At 33.7% G+C, this 25,216-nt stretch overlaps 1 protein-coding gene across 1 annotated transcript; it reads right to left on the bottom strand.

Moving 5' to 3' along the window:
- Positions 1–5,487: 5,487 nt before the first annotated feature.
- On the bottom strand, positions 5,488–24,736 carry LOC122043045 (ABC transporter B family member 26, chloroplastic-like). The gene is made up of 18 exons (XM_042603489.1): positions 24,164–24,736; positions 23,172–23,299; positions 21,775–21,817; positions 21,610–21,654; positions 21,370–21,492; positions 21,187–21,290; positions 17,276–17,330; positions 17,133–17,203; positions 16,136–16,238; positions 15,187–15,397; positions 13,934–14,007; positions 11,527–11,583; positions 11,311–11,385; positions 8,431–8,505; positions 8,066–8,347; positions 7,911–7,975; positions 7,783–7,843; positions 5,488–5,891 (listed from the first exon to the last, which is right to left on the bottom strand). The coding sequence occupies exons 1-18, from the start codon at positions 24,638–24,640 to the stop codon at positions 5,808–5,810; spliced, it is 2,133 nt and encodes a 710-aa protein (XP_042459423.1). The 5' UTR covers positions 24,641–24,736; the 3' UTR covers positions 5,488–5,807.
- Positions 24,737–25,216: the final 480 nt, after the last annotated feature.

Raw genomic sequence — 25,216 nt, 5'->3', positions numbered from 1 at the left:
CGAAGCAAGTGGAGAATAAAACTTCAGATCTGACATGGTAAGTGAGGTATGCCTCAGACCATCTGATCAATTGTATTTCGGCATAAATCAATCGCAAAATCAATGTGCAAATTGAAAATAAAAAATGACAAATTAAAATATGAAAATTTAGAGATAAAAAGAACCTTAGCAAAATCATGCTTAATAGAGGATCTAGATAAGTTAAAAATTGAAAATATTAATTTGAAAGAATAAATAAAAAATTTAAAATGTTTAAATTTTTCTGCTTCAAATTTTAAGAATTATAAAGAATTAAATTAGTATTATAGATTTCACAAGGGTCAAATTAAAAGAGTAATAAAAACATACATTCTAAGAAAATATTTGATTAAAGGAACCTATATTGAGTTTCAAAATCATACATAGTTTAAATTATGTATATTTCTAATCAATTTGATTTAATATTTGCCTTTTAATTGTTCAATGTACCAAAATATCTTTGTATAATTTTTGTTAAAAGGAGGAGTTTATTTTGTATATGTAGAAAAATTTTAAAAATTGTTTGATCATTGTATTATTTTTTATGAATTTTTATTTAAATATTGTATCTTGCAAATTTAAAATATATCACAGAGTTATTTTTTACAAAATTTATTTTTCTGTGAAAATTTATCACATTCTCTCTGTCAAAAAAAAAATTTTATAAATTTTTTTTACTTTTATTAAATTTTCTGTGAATTTTATATTAAAATACAGATTTTTAATATTAAAAATTCTCAAATACTCAATTTTCAAAAATTCATTTTTTTCAAAAATATTTACTTTATTATATTCCCAAAAAAATTTCAAGATTTTGTAACCTCAAAATTATTTTTTAAAATATTTTTAAGAAAAAATTCATCCTTATGTAGTAAATAATTATTTACTATTTAAAATTTCTCGTGAAAATTTTAGTTTTAGATGTGACTGATTAACGTTTAGAAAAAAATTTCAACAAATAATTTTTAGAATTATTTTGGTTAAAAGTTTTTTTAATCATAAAAATCAGAATTTCAAGTATAAATAAAAAAAAAATACTAAGTATAAGTCACTGGTTTTAATTTCAAGTATAAATTCCTTAAACCTTATTTCAACTTAATTTATTAAGAAACCTTTATTTTTAATGTCATCAAAAAAGGAGAGTTAGAAGTTAAGTTTAAGAGGAGGTATATTTTTTAAAATATTGCATATCTACTGTTTCAAAACTTGTAATTTTGTTTAATGTCTTTATTTTAATATCTTATTTTACACTAACTTAACTTGAGTTGATCCATATCAAAATGGGGGAGATTGTAAGTACTCCGTGATTGTTTTGATATGATCAATTAAGTCAAATTAGGTCTTGTTATTATTGTGATGTCTTATGTCTAAGTATACAGAAACTTATGAGCACAAGAAGTCGAGCGAAAGACGCAACTAGCGAGAAGGACGGCATAGGAGAGAGTTGACAGGCTCGATGTGTCCGAGGGACGAGGCGTAATGGAAGAGTACACTGGCGGCCGAGAAGGAGACGCTCGGCGTTTCCGAGGGGCGAGAAGTCGGAGCATAAGATTGCTCGAGAAGGCCGGAAAATGGGTTCGAGTAAGTTATATTCTGGATGACCGAAATCATCCATATGAGCGGAGCCAGAGCGGAAGGCTTGGACGAAAAGTCAACTTGAAGTGGACTGTTGTCTGGGTGCCTGGAGCTATTCCGGGCGCTCGGACCGATCTGGTTCAGTCGGGGTGCCTCGCCAAGTGATGTGCGTAGATTATATACTCTTTTATGCATGTTTTTACGCACATTTACATACTTTGAGCATGCTTGATCTATGCATTTTTATACTTACAGCTTTCCTTTTAGCATATTTACTCTTTTGGTTCGGAGATCTGCTTTTTGTGCATTTTCTGTACACAGGAGTCGATTTGGTGAAGAATCTACATCTTTGAGCATCCATTGGAGGAAACGAATGGAGAAAGCACCGGGCCGTGTACCTCACACGGCCCTGCACTGGTATGGAGCTCGGGCCGTGTGGAGTTTGGCACCAACAGAAGAGGAAGATGACATGGCCGTGTGAACCTCGCACGGCCGTGTCAAGATTTGAAGCCAACCAGAGCAGAAGCCTTACAGGGCCGTGTATCTACTGCAGTGAGATTTCGAGACTAAGCGGTGGCCGTGTGCACCACACTGTAGCATTTCCAGAGAGCGAAGGGTTCGGCCGTGGAGTCACACTGCAGCCTGGCGAGAGGGAATGGACATGGCGTGTGAATCTCACACGGCCGTGTCACGGGCCGTGTGGCCCGATTCCTCCTCTATTTAAACCCTTCTTCATGAATTGAAAGGGATCTCTCCCTTTGGGAGAAAGCAAGATTCGTGGTTTCCTCCCATTCTTGGGAGGATTTGGCGATTCTAAGGGAGATCTCGACGATTTCGACTCGGGAGGGATTGGATCCGAAGACAAGGCTTCTTCATAGATAAGTTTTCTCTTTTCCCCTCTTCTTGTTTTCTTGGATTGGGGATTCAAGGAATGCTTGTAATCTCTATTCTTTCGGGTTTTCTTCCTCGATTCATGGAGTAGATCTTGTATTCTAGGATTAAGGGAGTATTTGTATGATGGATTGATGTAATCTCTTATGGATTTGCCATTTTCTTGTTTCAATGACATTATCTTGCTTGTATCAATTAGATCTTGAATGATTGATGGTGGTTTGTGCTTAATTCTCATTCTTGATTGATTGTTTGGATTTCTTATGGACTTTGTAAAGATAAACTCTCACTCGATCATCCAAGGGATCCACGTGACAGGTGCAAGCCCGTGTAAGGACGCTTGAGAGATAATCTTGAAGAGGAAATAGGAATATTCAAGAGAGTAGGATGGATTTTATGATTAGCTTCTTGTATCTTGATAGATTAATAAGTTGTGGGCTTCTATGTTGATATCCGAGGAAGGCATAGTAATAGGTGCGCTTCTGTGTAAGGACAACGTAGGTTCATGTCTAATTAATCCTATTTAGATACATTTCTCATTCCTTAGCCGGTTGTCTATTGCAAGAGGGAACCGGCAACTTTCTTCATGTTTGGCAATTGAGGGATAAGAATTGGTGAACCATTTACATTCAAGAAATCTTACAAAGAAACCGAAACTCCTAGAATCTCCCTTTATCATAACCCAAAACACTAGACTCTTGTTTGTTGATCTTTAAGACTAGATTTGTTTACCTTTACTTTGCTTTTGAAATGATTGGATAGTTGTTTAGCTAATTCGCATTGAGGCATTTCTAGTGCTTATTCCAGTCCCTGTGGATACGATAATCTTTTATATTACTTGCGACATTTCCGTACACTTGCGGAGCGTAACACCAAGGCGCCCCTGTGCTAAGGTGGTCCAAGCGCCCGGAACCCTTCTAGGTGCTCGGACCAGAAATTTTATCCAGACTCATTCTATCATGATCCATTGTAACATGGATAAAATTTTATCCACACTCGGGTGCTCGGAACCCTTCCAAGCGTCCGGATCAGGTCTATAAATGCAGTCATGATTTCTATAGTTAGAACACCACTTGTAAAATGATTTCTATTGTTGTTCTACTACTTTTATGAGCTGTCAACATTGTAAAGAGGTTACTCCGCTGAAAGGAGACTTAAGTGAACTTCATTTGTTTAGGATTAGCAATCTTCTGATTGCAAACCTAGTAAATTCTCTTGCCTCTGCTTTTTAATTTACACATTTATGTTTGTTTTTATACAAATGTTTTCTTAATTAAGTTTGAAACATTGAAAAATGTTTATTTTGATTTTCAGGACAATTCACCCTCCTTTTGTCGGCCATCAGGAGACCAACACGGCCTCTAGCTATCTGCCCCAACCCAAACTACAACCTAAATGAAAAGCTGACCCAAGGAATATCACAACTAATTACAGCCGAATTACTATCACGATCTAGCCGCAATTGAGTTGTGGACCAGAGGATCCAGTCTGTAAGTCAAAGGGAGTGGCATCGCAAACTTCAAGAAGACACCTATCATCCAAGGAATTAAGCCGTTGGACGATATCTTTGCACTTCTTTTCTTCTAGCCACTATCAAAAAGTTCCCATCTTCATTGAGAGATTTGGTTCCAAGCCAAGGATAAACCCTACACTAGAAAATTTGCTGTTCTTCATTGCAGTAAGCATGAAGGAGATCAATTGGGATAGAGTCCATTGAAGGAGAAAAGAATCAAGAAATGAAGTTTAAAAACAAAGTAATATAAATATTGTTTTTTCCTAATTCCAGAGAAGAAAATTTAAAGAGATACACGTCAAGGTTCGCTGTTTCATGCTATTTTGAAAAGCGTGAATAAAAAGAATAGATCATACTTGAATATCATTTCAATACATAGAAAGATCACACAAATGTTATACGAAGAAGCAATAAAATTACCTCCTTTTTTTTTTGCAACGAAATATTATAAAAGAAAAAGGAAAAAAATTGTGATGGCAAAAATCATTGTTGGTAGTTTGATTTCCAATGCTGAGGTTATTCTAGCGGTAAAGTAGAAAAAAATCTCTAATCACAATTTGAATTTTACATACAATCTTCACTCGTAAAAAACTTTATTTCTACGTCCTGTATGCAAAATTTTATTTGCTTCAACTTCCTCATGCAAATATTGTGACCTAATTACCCCTCAGATTTTTTTAGGTACAAAATATCCAAAAATGAGTATAATTCCTCTTAAATTCAGTACTTTACATTTAAATCGAATATATTTTCTATTAAATTGAGCATATTTTTTTTCTATTTTAATATAATTCCTCCTAAATTCAGCACCATGTAAAAAAGAAAATCTAATATATTTTCTAACTAATTAAGTATCATTTAAAGAATATCTAGTATATTTTCTATCCAATTGAGTATCATTTAAAGAAAAACTAGTATATTCGAATATATTTTCTATTAAATTTGTCCTTCATATTTTTTAGGTATAAATAGTCTAAAAATGAATACAATTTCTATTAAATTCAACATTTTAAACTAGAATCAAGTATATTTTACTTTTTCCTATTTAATATAATTCCTCCTAAATTCAGTACCATTTGAAAAAAAATCTAATATATTTTTTATCCAATTGAGCATCATTTAAAGAAAATCTAATATATTTTCCATCCAATTGAGGTGAAAAAAGAATCGTACTCAATTTGATAAAAAATATATTAAATTCTAATTAAGATGGAAAAAGAATCATACTCAATTTGATAGAAAATATAATAGATTCTAATTTAATATACTGAATTTAAGATGATTTATATTCATTTTTAAACTTTTTATACTTAAAATATCAGGGACAATTAGGTAAGTATATTAAACTAGAAAGTGAAAACAAAAAATTTTTTGAATAGAAAATACATGCAAAGTTGTGTTTACCAATGAGAACTGTATGCAAATTTTCCTTTATCCTAGGGCCCCCATGGCAATGGGGATTTTGGCATGGAATTTACATTATTAATCCACAACTTAAACCACCTTTCTTCTTTTTAATAAGACTTCTAGCTGCGTTTGTACAACATGGTCTTTGCAAATTGAGCAAATGAAACAGCACCATTTATGGTGCACCTCCTATGACAGCATTTGATCATACAACATGGTAAACAACATTTGAGGCTTTGCAAAAGAATGCTTTACATTTGTGAAAATTAATAGCAAACGTATCTTGTACATTATACTGATTCTGTGGAATGGACCATCATGGTTCGGGCAAACTTATGGTTGCTCCACTCAGATAAAACCATGGAGCGATCCGACGAATCTGCTAATGAATTTGTAGGTTGAACTAACATGCAAAAGCATTGGCTTGCCGTTTTACTAACTGTGCGTATAAGCCATCCTTTTCAATCAGCTCTTTATGGTTCCCCATCTGCATTTTAAAGAAAGAAAATAAATAATGCTTGTAATTGCAAAATAGATCATTCTGCATTTAATGTGTTTTGATGATCATATGATACCCTATTGTGTAGAGATTGCTGAAACATGGAAGGAAATGCATATCTGGTAATGTGCAAAAGGAAAATATATCATTTGGAAACCATGAATGAACCTACAACATAAAATTAGTGTTCGTTATCTGACTTGATCCCTATTAGTGTTGACCAAGTCCAGTTTAAGAACATTACTGTAGCATGAATTACTGTTGATAGATCAGAGATAGTGTCTCAGAGGCCGACAGCATCCTTTAAGCCAGCAGATAATAGGTCTAGAAGTGCTTTTCTTTGACAGCAGTCATACTATCTTATTGCAACAAGTGAGACTTTGTTAATTAATATGATTTATAATAAATAAATCCAAGAAAAACGCTAATTGGTTAGTGTGTGGCCCTTTATAATTGGATATGATTTACAATTAATATGCTGGTGTCCTTGGCAAACCCCAGTTGGTGCTCTCGGTAGCAAAGTATTAGCAAATTTGCAGATGATAACAAAAGCTAATGGATTTAGATGCAAGCATTGTTGCTTTCCCAGTGATGTGAAACATCACAATCATGACGAGAAAAAAACAAAATCCTAGCATTCTGTCTCTATTACCATTGCTCTTAATGTTATTCTTTAATGTTATATTTTTCGTTAATTTATTGGTCTTACATAAATTTTTTAAAGAACGGTAATTATTGATAAGCAAATATTTTGTGTACTTGTACTAATGCTTGATATATTCGATCCGCAAGGATATCTAAATATTGTAATATTTAAATAAATAATATTTGTTTATTGATCACTTTATTAAAAAGGAAAAGAGCCTTAATCTAAAAAATAATCTACATGTGGACATTCAAGTTAACTATTGAGGGATTTTTTTTTTATAATCCAAATATCCAGTTCTTCAAACCAACTAATCCTAGAGATGACCAGCCCGGCCTAGTGAAATTTTCCGCCGGTCATCAGGGCAAATCGAGAAGTACTAATGGAGGCCCATCCAGACGGACAACATTCTTAAGCCCGCTTTTCACCGGAGAAAAAATTCCTTGCAGTGTGCCATAGCTAAGACTCGAACCTTAGATCCATCCGTTATCCATTGGAGGATCTAACGATTGCATCATTATCCGAGGGCAACTATTGAGGGAATTTTGTGTCATATGTTATATTTTTATTATTTTAAATTTATCAGTTTTATTAACCAATGTACCATTTGTTGGCGACTTTCAATCATATTACTTTAATGAATTGTGGTGTGGCCAATTATTATCAAGGAGAAGATATAAGCAGCAACAATAACTAAATCTTATGCACTAGGTGAAGTCGACTATATGGATCCTCCTACGGTCCTACGTCATTAGGCTCTATTCCCTAGTATAGTATCATCTATATTTAAATTAATTTTATCCTAATTCATCGTTACTAATGAAGTATTCTTTGATCTTCCTCTTATTTAATGTATATATAGAAGATTAAAAAAAGATATGATAATTGTAAAAGAGAAAAATAACACGATGGAACTAGTTCTTTAAGAAAATAGTTTCTTTCCATGGCCATAATGTGAGTGTAGTTCCATTTTTATTGTTTATTTCGTTCCTCCTTTACATTATATGTTTGATATTTCCAATTTTTATATTTACATGTTCAAATTTTGATTGAGTAAAAGAAAATTATACATATTAGAGGGAATTGATACAAATCATATTCAAGACTAACAAATTTTTAAAGAATGGTAAACTACATAGCAAGGGTGTTATACTAGTTGTTGTAATAATTCATTGAATGATTGAAAGAATAAAAAAAAAAACAAAGCCTATGATAGGACATAATAAGGAATACCTCAACAATACTTCCGCTATCCATCACTATTATCTTGTCGGCTGCTTGTATTGTAGATAACCTATGAAACCAAACATAAGGTGAGGATGACAAAATAGCTATCACTGATTATAAATCTGTAAACTTACCTGTGTGCTATTACCAAAACAGTCCTCTTTACACTAGACCTATTTTGCACTAAATGAAGAACCTCCTGTGACAACCCAAAAACAAAAGGAGTTTAGAGTTTTTATAACTTTTGCAAATTCATACTTTTAAACTTTTATTTATGGTTAAACAATACCTTCACATAGAATTCACTTTCTGCATCAAGTGCACTAGTGGCTTCATCAAGAATCAAAATTTTTGGGTCTCTAAGAATAGCCCTGGCAATAGCAATTCTTTGTTTCTGACCTCCACTAAGAAGAGCATCATCAACAAGTGTCTCGTAGCCATTGGGAAGAGATGATATAAATTCATGAGCGTATGCCTGTTTTGCAGCCCGTTCCACTTCCTCATGACTTACATCTCTAGGACACCCGTATCTTATGTTGGAGCTGACATCCATGCGGAAAAGTCGTGGTTCCTACTAATCAAATAACTTGAACCTGAAGTACTAACATTTATTAAGTAGAAAAATATGGATTTTAGAACTATAGATTTGCTTACCTGTCCTACATATCCAATATTCTTCCTCAACCATTTGATAGACAAATCTGTAAGAGGGACTCCATCGACTAATATCTGCATCGGAAAATACATTTTTACATGATAAAGCTACACTTATGGATAGAAAAAAGTCAATGGAGAAGCAATAATAAAAAAAGATAGTCAATAGACAAACACTAATATATTCTGCAACACATAAATAGCACTCTGAAAATAACAAAATTGTATTTGAATCCATTATATAAATATATTTGACATCAACTATGTTGCAAAGGTAAATGACTATTTCTCTTGATAATGGTCGGTTAATAACAATATTAAATTTTTTAAAATATTTTCAGATTTATAATATTCATAACACCCTCATAAAAAAGATTTTGGCTTTGTAATTGAAAATACTTGGATAACAGAATTGATCAATATGAAAACAAATATATTATCAAGGATTATTTTGTGGAAGTCAACCATCAATGTGGTCAAACAAATTAGAAAGTTAAGAGCCTTACACTAAGCTCGTATTTTATTAGAAACACGGAATCTAAAAGTTATATTTAGTCCCGCATGACCTATTAGGTTTTGTTAGTATATATGGAACCTATATATATGGATATAGTTCCTTTACTAAATTTGTTTAGAGATTTATTACTCCCAAGTTGGTAAAAGAGTTTGTTAATTTTAAGGTTTGAATTTCTTTCTTCAACTTCGATACCTTCAAGAAGAGCCTTGGCGCAATGGTAAAATTGTTGCTTTGTGACCAAAAGATCACGGGTTTGAATCCTGAAAATAACCTCTTTGCAAAAAGTAAGATAAAGCTGCATACAATGGATCCTTCCCCGACACCCCGTATGGCGGGAGTTTCGTGCACCGGACTGCTAACACTTTGATACCTTCAAAGGGAATGAGACTTGTTAGGTTCTGTTAGCGTATCCTTTCTCGTTGTCTATGGTCTTCCCTCTTCCGTCTGTTGATCACATACCACAATTACTCTCTAACAAAACTTAAACCTGCGTCGATTTTTTAGCTTCACAGCCACCTACCATTGTGCAAAGCCAAGAATACCAAACCTTTATTTGGTGCCACTGCAACCTCCTCGCATGGCTATCTCCATCATTCAAGAAAATTATCATGGCAGAACACCAACATGATTCATGTGCTTCAATTGGCAATCTTACAAGATTTGGTGCTATGCAAGGACAAATCAATGTGCTTTTGTTGGCGAGCTCATGAGGTTGCATGCCTTTTGCTAGCAATCTCATGAGTTAGGAAAGAAATTCTCAAAAAAAAAATTATATTATTGCTCCATTTGTTCAAAGAGTAGATAGGGACTTCTTTTATAGGCTTTTTACTATTGAAGTCTCACAAAAACTTGTGTAAAACAATAGACTTAGATTTACAGATTGGTAGAAAATATATATAATGCTACTTTAGACCCTTAGGAAATAATATATTTCATGAATTGATTTTATTTAAAATGGGACTATTCTATTTGCATCATTCTCCTCTATAAAAAAAAAGTCAAGAATTAGACACCTTACAAGTTGTCATTATCTTCCTCTTAGTTACTTACCTATGAATAAGAAAATGCTAACAGTTTAAATTTTTCTTAATAGGTAGTTGACCTAAGAACGTTGGACTGATGGGTCGTCCGCTGTGAACGTTTCACAATTCACTCTAGTAGTTGGTGGAAAACTTTCGTGGGACCGGATCGGTCACTCCAAGATTAGTCGGTGTAAGATAGATACCTAGTGTCAATTAAAAAAAGAAAAATGAAAAAGAAAACGCTACAAGTTATCACAAATAGAAAAAGTTGCATGTATCTCAATTGTCCTTTGTGCTAATAAATGCCAGTGTTGACACCTGGGTTGAAGGATGGCCTATGGTTGTAGGAATGTCAACGTACAAGATGAAGAATTGAATGAAATTTCCAAGTTATTATGTTAAACAAAACAAGCATTAGGAGCAAAATTTCTTTCAAGATGGATTGGTGGTGTGACTGAAGGCTCTTGAATAAATACTGAAGGAAGTGCTCGGGCTTATATACAAGGACATAATTGTTTGTATTGACCTCTTTTTAATCTAGGAGGGCATTAGCAACTACTTTGAGCTTCCAATCCACCGACAAAGGCTCAACATGTGAATCTCAATTATCAACGACAGAGTTATATACATGCCAAAGCTTTGTTATGCACTGAGTACCAACAAATGCAGGAGTCAACTTTGCTGAATTATAGGCAAGTGAAAATACTTATAAATAATCAACTCAAACGTGCACTGGCATGCATGATAATTGAGTTTACACATTATTCCCAAATTACCTTATACACAAAGTAAATCAGGAAGGAGTTTGTTACAGAGAATGAGAAACAATCTAGACCCTGATTCAACCAAACTTCCAATCAAGGAATAGATCTATAGACCTTACCAGTACATTAAAGGGTGACACAGCATTGTGAATGACTGGATATTGCAGATTTCTTTTCATGAAGACCAAGAAGTCTTTTATAATCTCAAAGTTCATCTTATCAAAGTAAACAAGAAGAAACCCTTGGCAAGTTTCAATGGGACTTTGAAGATTGGCATGTAGAGGAAAAAAAACCACCAGGCACTTTAGCTGTGGTATTAGATCAAATTATGCAACCAAATATGCAGCTTTATTTAATTAAGAGATATGTTGGCACAGTAGAAATATAGTTGTAATAGTATCAGAAATGGTTGTAAGGTTACATATATTCATTGGAATTTGGGACTATAGTCAGGCAACCAGAGTTAAATATTTATATCTAAATTACTTGCATCAGAGTTGCTTTATTCCCTGGCTATTATTAGTACATTCCATTAAAGCAACAGCATCTAAGTTAGCTATATGACAGTAAGTTTTACCTGGCCACTTGTTGGTTCATATAAACCCAGGAGAAGATTGACAAGGGTGCTTTTACCACTTCCACTAAGACCAACCTGAGAAAGGTATGTAAAATAAAATTAAACAAACTATAGCCTAGAAGCTATGTCATGGTATGTCATTTGGATATAATGACTAGTTGTTTTATTCATCAAGAACAAATATTCCAAATATCATAGAGCACAGAACAGACTTACAATTGCAATTACTTCATTAGGGTGTACAGACAGGTTTAATTTTCTCAGGACTGATGCCTGCTCAAATATAAAATTCATGAAATCAGAAGATAAGTATTTTTGTAGATGCCCCATACTGATTACTGAATGATTGCATCAAACAACTGAATCAAATCAAATCTAGGATAACATATTTAGAGTAGCCATGAGAAGTTTCCTATTTTTTTCTTGAAAAAATGAAAAATTAAACTGTGCGCCGCACAATTAATGAATATAGAGATTACTTAACTTCATGTTAGTTCCACTATAATGTTTTGTTCTTTTTCCAAAAAAAACTAGGCATGGTCTTCATCAAATGTAATCTAAACAAAAAACAATAACCTTACTCCAAGTTTGTTCCTGCACAACTGTAACTTCATTCAATCTTATTGATTTGGCTCAAAATGTCTTATCCCAATGTAACCGTACCTACAGATGAGCATGAGCATCTACTCTGGTTTCTAGACTATGGATCAGAAGTTTCATGCTACAAGCGATCAGACATTACTCCCCACTCTTTTCAACTCGCACACCATTTCTCTTGTTTCTAATCCCAATAGCCCTCATGCTCTACCACATGGAATATGCTATATGTTTCTTGCAACTCTTCTTTCTATTACTCATCTGGCCGCAACATTAAATTGTTTTCTTGACCAGTTATGTACGGTATACTTAAAAGGATTCAAGAGAAAAAGCAACAATTGATGGATTTGAGATTAGAGTTCTCTAATAATTGGGTGAGTTATTGTGTCTTCACTTTGTCTTTCATTTCATATCAGTGGCATTGTTATCTACATAACTGCATTCATCTATATCCAAAATAAAGAAAGAGCATGGAAATTTTATCTCGGTTGCCTTCTTGTTTTAATTGAGTCACAAATCCTGAAAATACCACTCTTTTTCTCTAATAGGTCACACACACCTTGTGATCCAGTTCATAATCTCAGTCTGGTGTCTACCAACTGGATTTTTATTATTTAGTTGTCTCTATAACTGATTACTATTTCATTACTCGGTCATGGCCACTTAAGATTCACTCTAAAAATTCAAATAGTCTTTGGAGTTTTGCAATCACTATCCAAATATGTTTCAATAACCATCTAAACTTTAAAACTCATGAAACACGTCTACCTACCAAACCTATTAACGTATTACATACTAGCAATATTCTGCCGAGTCGGGGAGGGGGCGGGGGTGGGGTGGTGGGCATTGAAGCTCGCTAGATGTGTTGATCTTCTTGGACATAAACATCTCTAATGATGTGGCAGCCAACTTTAATATGTGTAGTGGCTTCATGAAATCTTATCCTCCATTTTGAACTCTATGCAATACTTTATCACTAGTAGCATTCAAATCGATTAAGGCATTTATATTGCATATACTGATGAACTAAGTCATATTATTGCATTTAGTAACGAATTCTTTGATCTTCCTCTACTCCATAGACCTTTCACTCTTCATTCCTCTTCTAATTGTATAATTTGTTGGTCACCTATGAATATTTTCATACCACCTCAACCTATATACTCTGTTTTTTTCATTAATTGAAGCTAGTCTAATTGCTCCCAAATGTTAGCTTTTTTATCATCTAAGGTAACACTGAACATCTATCTTAACATTCTAATCACTACTCTATTAAATTTGTATATGTTACTTCCTAACAACCCAACCCTCTAATCCATAAAAATATAACACGTGCCACAACTTTATAAAAAGTTTCCCTTGTAGCTAAAGGGAACACCGGTCTACAAAAATATGGCACATTGTACCACAATCTTATAAATATTTTCCTTTAAGCCAAAGCAGCAGACAACAATCACAGAAGATTCCAAAAGATCGTTTCCATTTTGGCCACTTATTCCCTTATCTCTTAGTTGAATAATAGAATCAAAATATCTAAAATTTTACTTGAAAGAATTTCCATGTCTATCCATCTTAACTATTCTCTTAATTCTTTTTATATTGCTAAAACTACAATTCATATATTCAATTTTTATTCTACCTATATGAAATCATTTATTTACTAAAAAATTTCTACATAGGTCAACCTACAAATTTAATCCAAGTACACTATCAGCAATTAATATAACATAGTTAATTATACAAGGCTTGGGTGTTGAAAAGGCAAGTGTCATAATCTTATTTGTTTCAATTTTCAACTACGGAAAAAGGAAATAAATACTTGGGAACAATTTAAGCTGGTATTGAATTCCCTGAATATGTTAAAGCATCAAAAAACTCAATCAGACATATTGAGCTTCTATTGGTAAAACCTATTGAGCAAGACTGTCTTCATATAAAAGACTAGTTTAGAAACTAGTCCCATATGAATGCAGAACCACGTTGGTTAGATTTTAACAGAATCAAGCATCATAGGCTTTGTGCATACCGTTGATCTTGAAGGATAATTAAATGAGACATCAACAAAATCAATACGGCCCTCAAGCTTCTGCAACTTTACTCCTGTCAAACAATAATAATGTCCAAGTAGTGTAAAGAACAATGTGAGTGAAGCAGACAATAGGAACTGGAAAAGTCAATTTAAATAAAAATTTGTGTTAATTGAAATAATTAGATTCATGGTTGTTATGACAAAGATTTCAAATGAGAAATGTAGCACATGAAATTTGGAGTTTATGTTATGCACAAACATTAGGTTTAGCACAAATTCACTAAAGTGACACTACTGTCAAATTTTGCCTGAAGAATTTTAGGGGCTAAAGTGAGGAATCAATCAATCAAACTTCAAGATCTCTTTCTCTCTAATGAGGCTGAGAACTACAAATTGATTGAGATGAGACAGTTTTCCTTACCGCCCGTTGTTATCCTGCTTTTGTATGCCCTAGAGGTCTTTGCAAAAGATTGATTAATAATCCAACTCTTTAATTGAATCTTTTTATTAGCTAATAGCCTTTGCTTTAGCTGTATTAAAAAGTGTTGTGCCACACGTATTGATATGCCATGCCGGAGGCACCAAGGAGGAGAAGAATTGGAAAAGTGTAGACATTGAAGATCCGCGAACAAGAAGGCAGAAGAGAATAGGAGAACCAAATCCTAACCTTTGTAACTCACCTTGCTGAAGGCTTGCACCACCTCACTGCATTGCCATCTTTGAAGAAGGCTCGCATGCTCAAGAGAAGCTTCATGCGACATCACAGAATCTACAAATGCCTTGGGGAAGCATCTGACTGTGTTGCCTTCTTCATAGAAGATTCACAACTGATTTTATTGTCTCGAGTTGTTCAGTATGCATGCCAGTCAGCGAGCGGGATGAAATGTTACACATGCCAACCGGCACAAAACAAAATTTTAAACCTTATATTGAGGGCATTTACTCAATTGTTATGGTAAAGTTATAGACTGAATGAGACGGACTCAGAGAGGAATCACAACTATGGTGATAAGCAAATGCAAGTGCGAGAAACAAACACAAACTGGAAGATTTTTTACTTGAATACTCAATCTGTAGTTTTCTAACTAGACAAGAATTTTTTGTTGCCCTAAAATCTTTTGTATTAGAAGGCAGAGACATCTCTTGTACATTTGCATAATAGATACTTTGACAAAGAAAGGTGCACCAAATCATCACAAAAACAAGAAGAAAAAAAGTCATGTAGTCAAAAAGCAATAGAAATTGCTTGCCTTCAGCTAAGAACTGTTTGCTTGGCAGTAGATCCATCAGCTCAAAAACCTTTTCACTTGCTCCTATTGACTGCATCAATGAAGACCAGTTGTCTCCCACCCACCAGGTAGAATAAATCAACCACTCAGAATATAGAATAAACTTGGTCAGCTGTTCTGCTGAAATCTGACCAGAAAGAATAGATATTCCACCTACCAGAACTGCAATAATCTGGAAATAACATTATGACAAAGGTTAGCCCAAAGATTAAAGCAAGGCATGGTGAAAATAAAGTTTCAGGTGAGCAGTGACTAAACAATTCCTTTTCACAAATTCATAAATACATTTTTTAATTTGCACTTTTTATTAAGGAATGCAGATACAATTTATTCACATAGAAGATATTCTTACCAAAAAAAATGGTTGGATTTTTATTATGGGATCAATATGCTATGAAAACAACCAAAGGGAATAATTACGCTGACACTAGTGAACACTGGTGCCTTGGGTAATGAAAGAATCAATGAAGATGGATCACTCTCGAGACTGTCTTTGAAAGATATGGACAACAGAATTGTCACAAGATCATTGTGTCAATCAGGTAACCCCTTCCACACATACACATGTATGATTAAGAATATTTACAGGTATACCACCCCTGGGCATTTCCATAATTACAAGGTCCTGGATCAAAGATATCTTAAAACCCCAACTTTACAAATGTGTTCGATTATAGTACCTCTCAATAAGCAGACCAGAGAAAATAGTCATTTTATCCATGAATTAAAATAATGTTTTGTATAACTTGAAATTAGAAGGATGTACACAAATTATAGTTTATGCAATATTAATGTCAGCATGCTCAATAACCTTATGAATTTAACTGAAATAAAGGTTCTACAAATTTGACAATAAACTCAAATCTAATAGTCGAACATAAGCTTCTCAAGATGCAGTGTATTAAAAGACCTGTGTTGAATGATACAGGAAATTGAAGCTTGAACTCCAAAATCCATAAGCCACACTTTGTCGCAAGCTGACTTCTGACAAACTTTTAAGCCAGTTCATATACCTGTAAAACAAAAAATTTAGATATGAGAAAAATGAATGTGTAATAGGAAGAAAATTTAGAAAACACAAGCTTTCATTGAACAAGATTCAAAGAGTAGAAATAAAATTCTAGGATTTTGAATAAGCATAAATGGAGAAGGATATATACATAAATACTTTCATAATTTAGGTAAGAGCATTTGTCAAACAGTGAATTCATAAATATGCATGTGGGATTATGGGAATTGGTTGGAAGAGAAACAGAAAGGCAAATTGCCTCAAGGTTTAGAATGCCCATCTTGCTCCCTGATTGAAACAGTCAAATACTAGTGCTTACCACACCGACATCATACAGCTTGGCAAACGTTGTGGAGGGGAAGGATGAGGACGAAAATGGAAGAAGCAAAAGAGGAAGAAAAATTGCTCACACTAGCCATAGATCAACATGAACCAAACCCCTATATGCATCCAGATCCAAGCCTTGTATGTATGTGTGTGTGTGTGTGTGTATATACTTTTGTTGATTGACAAGAGATTGGTAGGATCATTATTGATTGCACCTTCTGTTTGATTTTCAAGGATGTGTGGGTTCAAAAGAGAAGGCGCGATCAATGAGCAGGAACTGCTCTCCAGCGAATGGTGGCTGATAAGAAGAGGAAGAACTCCACTTGCGCTCTGAGATCATGTTGCTCCAGTCACCTTATTCTACTCTCCTGATTATTCTCACATGAAAAGGACTGAGACAAGCACATGCATTGCATTCGTTTTCAGCGGATGGGTGAAATAGGTAATTTTCAAAAAATAATAATAATAACTTGTACCGACATTGTTTGGGTTTTGGGCCTTTTGGCACATAAACAGAACAATAAATTTCACATGACTACCAAGAAGAGCAAAATTTAAAATCTTGACTTACCTTCCAAATTCTTGTTTTTCTGTCCCATAAACACGGACTGTCCGGAACAAGGATAATGTCTCTTGTGCTACCTGAATCAGAGAACAATGACTAAGAAGAAGAAACATAAGCAGCATTTGACAACATCCAAAAACTCATCTTACTTCATTAGCACTTGCAACAAGTTCCTGAGTTAACTTTGCCGCTTGCTTCTGGTATCTACATAAAAAATAGGTAGAATGAGAACAGTTTTCCACCAATATAGGAAATATAAGAAGTTTTAAATATTAGTGCTTGAAGGAACCAACAATTAAGCACAAAGGTGATTACAGCAGGGATCTTGCCATGACATATAAGATTGAGCTTCATTGTAAACATTAATTGCAAAAGGATGTTATCTTAGTTATTAAAACCAGACTAGACCAGCCAATCTGACCGGAAGAATTAAGACTCAAGCTCATGTCCGGTCCAGTTGGTAATTGGATTAGGCATGCAATCAAACCAAACCAGAAAACTCCACTGTTTTGATAAAATCTGGCCTGGTAATGTCCTCTCTCATCCCACAGCATGCAATCAAACCAAACCAGAAAACTCCACTGTTTTGATAAAATCTGGCCTGGTAATCTCTCTCTCTCTCTCTCTCTCTGTCTCTCTCTCACACACACACACACGCACATTGGCATTAGCCACAGCAGGCAAGAAGTTCCTCAACACCTTCATGAAACCATTCTTTGAAAATTGCCACTACAAAGGTTGATCTTTTTATCGCTCTTCTTATTTTTCTGTGGAATTCTGGCCTTGCACAGCAATTTGCTACCATCAAACTGTCAGTCTTCTTCCAGCTAGGGGTGTAAACTAGTCAAGCCGCTCGTGAGCTATTCGGGTCTCGGTTCGAAAAAAATTCGTTCGAGTTCGTTCGATTAAGTTAACGAGCCGAGCTCGAGCCTGATTTCGAGCTCGAAAACATCATCGAGCCGAGCTTGAGCTTAACAGTATTTGATTCGTGAGCTCGCAAACATGTTCGTTTAGAGGCTCGCAAACATGTTCGTTAAGAGGCTCGTTCAAGGTTTAAAATTTCGACCCGTGCCAAGGTTTCGGTCTCAAACCAAAATGATACAGTTTCAATATTGTATCGTGTCGTGCCGATACGGTTTCGGTATTTTTTTTATTTATATATAGTAATTATAAGATAAATATGTTTATGGTGTGTATAAAAATAAGTTGTATATTGATTTTGTATAAGTTCTCAATTATTGAACAACTTAATATTGTTAGAAAAAAAATTAAATATAATTTTCATTAAATAAAAATGATCTATCAATAACTTAATTAAATATAATTTTCATTAAATAAAATTGATCTATCTATAATAATAATAAGTATATAAATTAATACAAAGATATATAATAATTATATAAATTAACTATTTATTCATTTTATTAATTATTAATTAAATAATATATTTTTTAATAGTAAAAAAAATATCAAGTAAAAAATATAAAATAATAAAAAATTATCAGAATATAAATCTAAATTATTAGAATTTTTTAAAATTTAAAACTTTTTAGAATTTTTTTAAAAAAATAGAATTTTTAAAGAATTTTTTAAATGAAATTTAAAATAATAAAAAAATATTAGAATATAAATAGAATTATTATATTTTTTAAATTTTTAAATGAATTTAAAATATTAAAAAATAAATTTTTAGAATATTAATTAATAAAATTTATTAAATTTATTTTAATTTTAAATATATTTTTATATATTTTATTAGGATAATTTAATTAGGGTTTATAAAAACATGTTCAAAACATCACACTTACCTTAGGAATTGTTTAAATTAATTAATAAATGAAAAATGAAAAAAAAAAACGACGCGAGGCCAAACGCGATAGATAATTATCTTAAATGAGCTCGAACTAAGCTCGTTTAATTTTTAAACTAGTTTTTTTCGAGCGAGCCAAACTCAAGCTATTTAATTTTATTACGAGCCGAACTCGAGCTTAAGAACTAAAGTTCAAATTGAACTCGAGTCGAACTAGAGCTTAGGGATAACGAACCGAGCCCGAGCTCGAGCCTCCACTGTTCGGCTCAGTTTACAGCCCTACTTTTAGCATTAAACATAAGCATCTAGGTCCCGCTATCCAATTCTCTATGTGAGCCTAAAGATTAAAGTATTCCATCTTTTAATTTCTCAATTAATATTCTGAATCTCTGTTTATCGATTTGTTCATTTATTTTAATGTTTGCTTTTTAGTTTAGCTATTAGTTTAGGTTTAGAATAAGAAAACAATTTGCCATTATCATATATTCAAAACTGAAAAACAATTCAAACCATGAATTTTGATTTTAAATTATATACTCTTAATTTTTTTTAATATTTATTTTTTAAGTTCTAAAAATTAGATATGTTTGTATTAGTTTATTTTAGCAGTTTTAATTTCTGGTTCATAGTTATATTAACTGGAATTTCTGAGCTGACCAATTGGCCTACTATAGTTTGACTAGTGAAACAGAAACTCAGAACTTTTCCAGATTTAGTTCTGATAACTATGGGAATTATAATCACAGGCAACAAGTATACCCAAATTTAGATTTGAAACGCTAGTCACTATGAAACACTAGTTGGTCATACTAGTACTTAGGGCATACCCATTGGTACCTGTCTATAAAGCATACTTAGTCTTACAAATTTCTGGAAACCAATGATGAGACATATCAATTACATTTTCATCACAATTTAAAATATCATTCCCCGGCAATGAGTCTTCCAGCCACACACATGGATCTTCTACCACATCGCTCAAGGTGATCTTCCTCTAGCAATGAAGTGGTATTTCCTCATCTCCTCATCCTCTTCCATCATTAGGACTTGGCATTCTGCATCTTCTCTTTTTCCTACAGTTGCTGCTAATAATATGCAATATTGGGACCAGCACACCTACAGCACCAGCACATCCTGTTCTAACTGGGGACCCATACTCAAGCTCAGACTGAATGAGACTTTAAACCTTGAATTCAACATCTTACATTTAGATACTTATTCCACACTAAAAGTTTGTACTTGTGCCTTGTATGTATAAGAATATAAACTTCCTAGTCAAATCATTAACGAAGGAAATGAACACCAAGGACTAGGTCAAATGAATTTTAATTTAGGGTTTCATTCCATATTTTTGTGAATCAGGCAATGAAAATGAACACCAAGGACTAGGTAAAATGAGTATGAATTTGGGGTATCATTCCATATTTTTGAGAACCAGGCATAGCACCCTTGTCTTGTCAAGCATAGCATCCAAAGAGATTATGACAGAGTAAGGAAAATGGGAAAGAAAGATTAACTAAGGGAATGGTTAACATCATCAAAACCATTCTGTGCATCAATGTCACTTCTATATTTCTTATTTTGCAGGTACCTTCTCTGCCTCTTATTTCATTAAGACTATGTGCTTCTCGTTTCTCTAATTGATACAAACAAAACTAAATAGTAGCAACTATTGCCAGTAATTAAAGAGAAACATATATTAGCTACTGACCAATATTATCTTAGACTCTAGTGGTTATACATGATAATTTTAGCTAGGATCCTCCCTGCCATGCTAACATTAACATGAGCACTGAGTAAACTCGATCAAATCAACCCATATCCATTTTCTTATAATCAATAATGTGGCGGACTTTATCATGATGTGCATTTTTTAGCACAAAATTAAACACCACCACTATGTTAGTTGTAACTATTTAAAATTAGCTATCTGGATTTTTCCAGCTATTGGACAATTTTTCCACAAGATTCATCACAAAATAGATAATGGTAGTCCTATGGACCATTATTTCTCTATGTTTTCTTATCTAAAAAAGGCAATGACTCTGTATACTCTCCTGTTTTATCCACAATGGTCAAACATACTTTACTGAAGAAAATTTAGGCTGCCAGGAGAAATATATTTTTTTTCAAAAAAAATATAAAAATCAAACAAACTAGCTGAAATTGTTTCGTATAAAGTCTGGAAAATTTACAAGAGTAGAACAACAATTAGAGAAAAATTTAACTAACTAGAAAAGAAAAACATACTGTCCATAGAAGAACATAATTGTTGACAAGGCAGAACAGATTGCCAATGTCGATAATGTAAGACGCCAAGATAAGATAAACAAATATATCAGTGCACCTGTTGCCTGTGTGAACAAAACAAGAGTTTGACATCCCAATTCCCAAATAATTTATACATTACTTAAGGTGAAAAATATACAGTACTTGAAGCGCATTCCGTAATATCAGATTGAGATCATTCCCAATGACACGAGATACTTGCTGACAATCTGACCCAAGTCTGCTAGTCAAGTCACCAACAGTTTCTTTGTCCAAGAAGGAGATGTCCTGATAGTAACATGACAATAAGCATAGGTTAGCAAATATTCTGATATAAAAAAACAACATGCCTAGCACTATCAGAAAACAAATCAATATGAAATTTGTCTTGGACTTAGACTTAACCTGAAAAAGTATAGCATCATAAAGCATTTCTCTCATACGCCTAACCTAGGAAATGGGGCAAAACAAATTGAGGATATGAGATTATTTATATGCAGATTATTGTGTACATGTGAAAATTCAAGAGTTTATTTTGCTTAAGAACCATTCTAAACCACTAGATATTACCAATATCATGTTTGCAATACCGAAACAGCACCCTCGTAATCCACTGTACATCAAATCAGCAATCAAGTTGTCAGAAATTGATGTCTAATCTTGTCTAATAATAATTCATCATCTTTAGCATGATTGAGGATGACAAAAAAAGTAAGCCACATAACTAGAAGCTTAAATATCAATATGTAAAAAAGGTGTCAATGGTTCTAGAATCCATGATGGTCAAACCCCAAATCAATGTTTCTGCAACTCAATATAGCATTTTCTTGTTATTGCAGCAGCAGCAATATGAGATTCCTAGAGCATGTCAATTATTTTCTGCTACTGCTGCTGCTACATTTCTTACTACAATGACAAGTATTTCCTTTGGTTTCTCTAATCCTTGCACCTTCTGCTCTTTCAGACTCATCAATTCTATTTATAAAATTTATTAGTTGCCTTTGACATGTATATCATATCAACCTATTTTCTCCCTTTTAATATGATTGAAGCTCACTTATCTAATCACTCACAAATACTAGCATTTCCTTTTTTCTATTGACTCTGCATATTCATTTAACAGTTTCATCATTGTTATATTTGCTTTTACATGTATTGCTTTCTAACAGCCTAGTATTTTGAACCATAAAATATAGTGAATTGTACCACATTCTCATAATTTTTTTCTTTTACACTGACAACAATCACCCAGTCCTCTAGAAGCTCCTCTTCATCTTTGCCACTCATTCTTTTATACTATTAATGACATCTTCAGCAACAGCCCCTTCTTGTTGAATAATATATTCAAATTATCTAAACTCTTACTCACATGAATATAATAGATGTACATTATATGTACTCAAATCATAATTTCTCTTTATTTTTGGTCCACATGAATATCTAGAGTGTACCCACGCCATTCATTCAAGTGCAGGTATGGTTAAGGGTAGAGCAATAGATACTCATAAGTCATAACAGGATCAATATAGATATTAAATTTCTTAATCAGTACAGATATAGATAGTGAAAATTTGGTGGGTATCTTACCAGTTGACATCTCTAGAAGAAAAGGAGACGAGGATAGAAGTTACTGGAAGGGGAAGAGGAGATGAGGATGGGTTTCTTGAAGTTGAAGGGCGAAAGATCTGGGAGAGAGAAGGGGAAAAACAATTATTGATGAAAATTTGAATTTTAATGGTGCTATTGTGGTATTTTCATCAAGCTCATTTGGGCTGATAGAAGGAGGTATTGATTTGTTATAATTTTGGAAGATTAACAAGCAGGGAATTTTTTTTAGGTTTCATAGAAATTTTGCACCTCTTCGCCATTTTACTAGGTCAGATTTTCTTGGGGAAATAGAAACAGAAAATTAATATAAAAACCAAAGATGGGAAAATAGATAGGGTACAAACCATACAAGAAATTACCTGCATATGCCAGATATTAAGCACAACAAAACCAGAAGCCTTGCATTTCTGTAGAACATCATAGTTTGTTGACTTTGTGCAGAAAAAATAGATGCAGTTAAGAAATGAGGTATTGATATTTCTGACAGCTGCATGACAAGAAAGAAACAACAATGATGTAGCAATAAAAGATAACCACACAGTGTTTGTATTAGCACTAAAACAAATCAGTTTAGCTCACAACAAGACTTCTAAAGAACCACAAGTTTACCATACTAATCTCTTATAGTCACAGGCACTAGGAAATATAAACATGGTGTTATAGAAATAAAGGAAAATCCATGATTTGATCTTCTATACTTTGGAATTTTGAAACAAATATTATTTACACAATGAATGAGGTACAACTGATTACATGATGATTGAGAACCCATACGATTAAACAGAAAATTGAATCATGTTCTACACACATTATACTGCCAAGTATGTGCAGGGTCAAATAGTTTACTTAGAATGCCAATTTATTAAACATAATAGTTATGTTTTTTGTGAAGTTGGTGCAAATGCATGCTAACAGAATCCTGTCTCTTTCTATAAATTGTCGTTATCTAAGTTAAATAATAGATAAAAGATTCGTTCCTCTCAGAATCATGCAGAAAAATAATTGGAATTTGAGAACAATGCAGTCGTTGATGGAAGAGAAAGGAAAAGAGAGAAGAAGAAAAATTGACTAATGAATTGACATTTATTTACTTGAAAGGAAATGAAGGGACGGAAGCAAATGAGGAGAGAAATTTATTCCAAGTTCATCTTATTGCACCTAATCAGGCAAGAAATGTGAAGTTTGGCTAGCAAACATCCCAAATTATTTCTTTTTCCCCACCAGCTTCCCTTCAAGAACACATCAATGAAGAGTATGATTTTTCATTTCCATTTTGTCTGCTTTTTTCTAACATAGAAATCACGTTCTTTCTCCCCTACTTCCCTACATTAAAGGCGACATAAGGCCATACCGCTGCAAAGGCAAGGCATGCAAAGGCGACGAAGATGACCAATTTGTCATTAGCCACGAGCATCCACATGCGACGGAGCGCCGCGCTAACGGACAACCCCTTCTTCCCGCTATTCCAAACTTCAGCGCTCCCCTTCCCCCATTCTATTTGCTCAAGATCCCACCAACTTCCGCCAGGAAGCACATCTCGGAGGATCGCGATGCCGGATCTCACCCGATCAAGAAGCCCCGCGTTGCTGCCGCTGCTCGTCACATCAAACTCCTCAACTTCATGCCCCGGAACCGCCCCCAGAGAAAGTGAGGACGAGGAGGAGGAGGACGGGGAGGAGGCAGCCGCCGCCGCCGCCCTAAGAGGAGGGGCGAGTCGACGGCGAAGGCGACGAGGAGACGATGAAGGAAGAAGCTTCGTACGGAAATGAAGCCTTGCGGGTGGGTAGACGGCGGAAATCGCCGGGACCGGAATCGCAGCGGAGGCCATGGGAGAGATTCTTCCGGGGAAGGAGGGCAGGTTTCGTCACGTTTGCTATCTCCCCTAGTCCACCGGGGTTAATTTTCTTGGACTTGGACCCTTGTGTGCATAATAGAAACATTATTATTCATGTGCGGCTGAGAGGCAGCTGAGAAGAAAATTGCAATAAGAAACATATTTCCATTTTACACGTGCGTAAGTGCGTTTAAACTTTCAAAAAAAAATTAATCAAAATTTAGACCGAAACTAGCTTAATATTTGACAGATCGGCTTTGACCGTAACTCCGTAAGGCAAATTTAATGTTTAATTTAATAAGTAATATATATAACATTGGTGAATAAAATTAATAAAAAATTATTTACAAACGAATTAATTAAAAAAGATTGAATAATTTATTAAACAAAATCAACTTAAATATATGTATATTATATGATTAGCTCTTAATATAAAATTTTTTATCAAATTTGCAAATAGATGAATAAATTTTCAAAATAAATAAATAAATTTATAATATTAAGCTAACTAGCTAAGCAATCAAGATCTAAATAATATCTAAATAAATTAAATTTACACTTATAAAAAAA

This window comes from Zingiber officinale, chromosome 2A (genome assembly GCF_018446385.1).
Source record: "Zingiber officinale cultivar Zhangliang chromosome 2A, Zo_v1.1, whole genome shotgun sequence".
Lineage (NCBI taxonomy): Eukaryota > Viridiplantae > Streptophyta > Magnoliopsida > Zingiberales > Zingiberaceae > Zingiber > Zingiber officinale.
This window is presented reverse-complemented; position numbering and strand designations above follow the sequence as displayed.

Coding starts and splice junctions, on each gene's coding strand:
- LOC122043045 (XM_042603489.1), bottom strand. CDS start 24,640: ATGGCCTCCGCTGCGATTCCGGTCCCGGCGATTTCCGCCGTCTACCCA. Junction 15,398..16,135: donor TCCTGTATCATTCAACACAG/GTCTTTTAATAC, acceptor TGTTATTTCCAG/ATTATTGCAGTTCTGGTAGG. Junction 8,348..8,430: donor ATATTGGATATGTAGGACAG/GTAAGCAAATCT, acceptor TTTGATTAGTAG/GAACCACGACTTTTCCGCAT.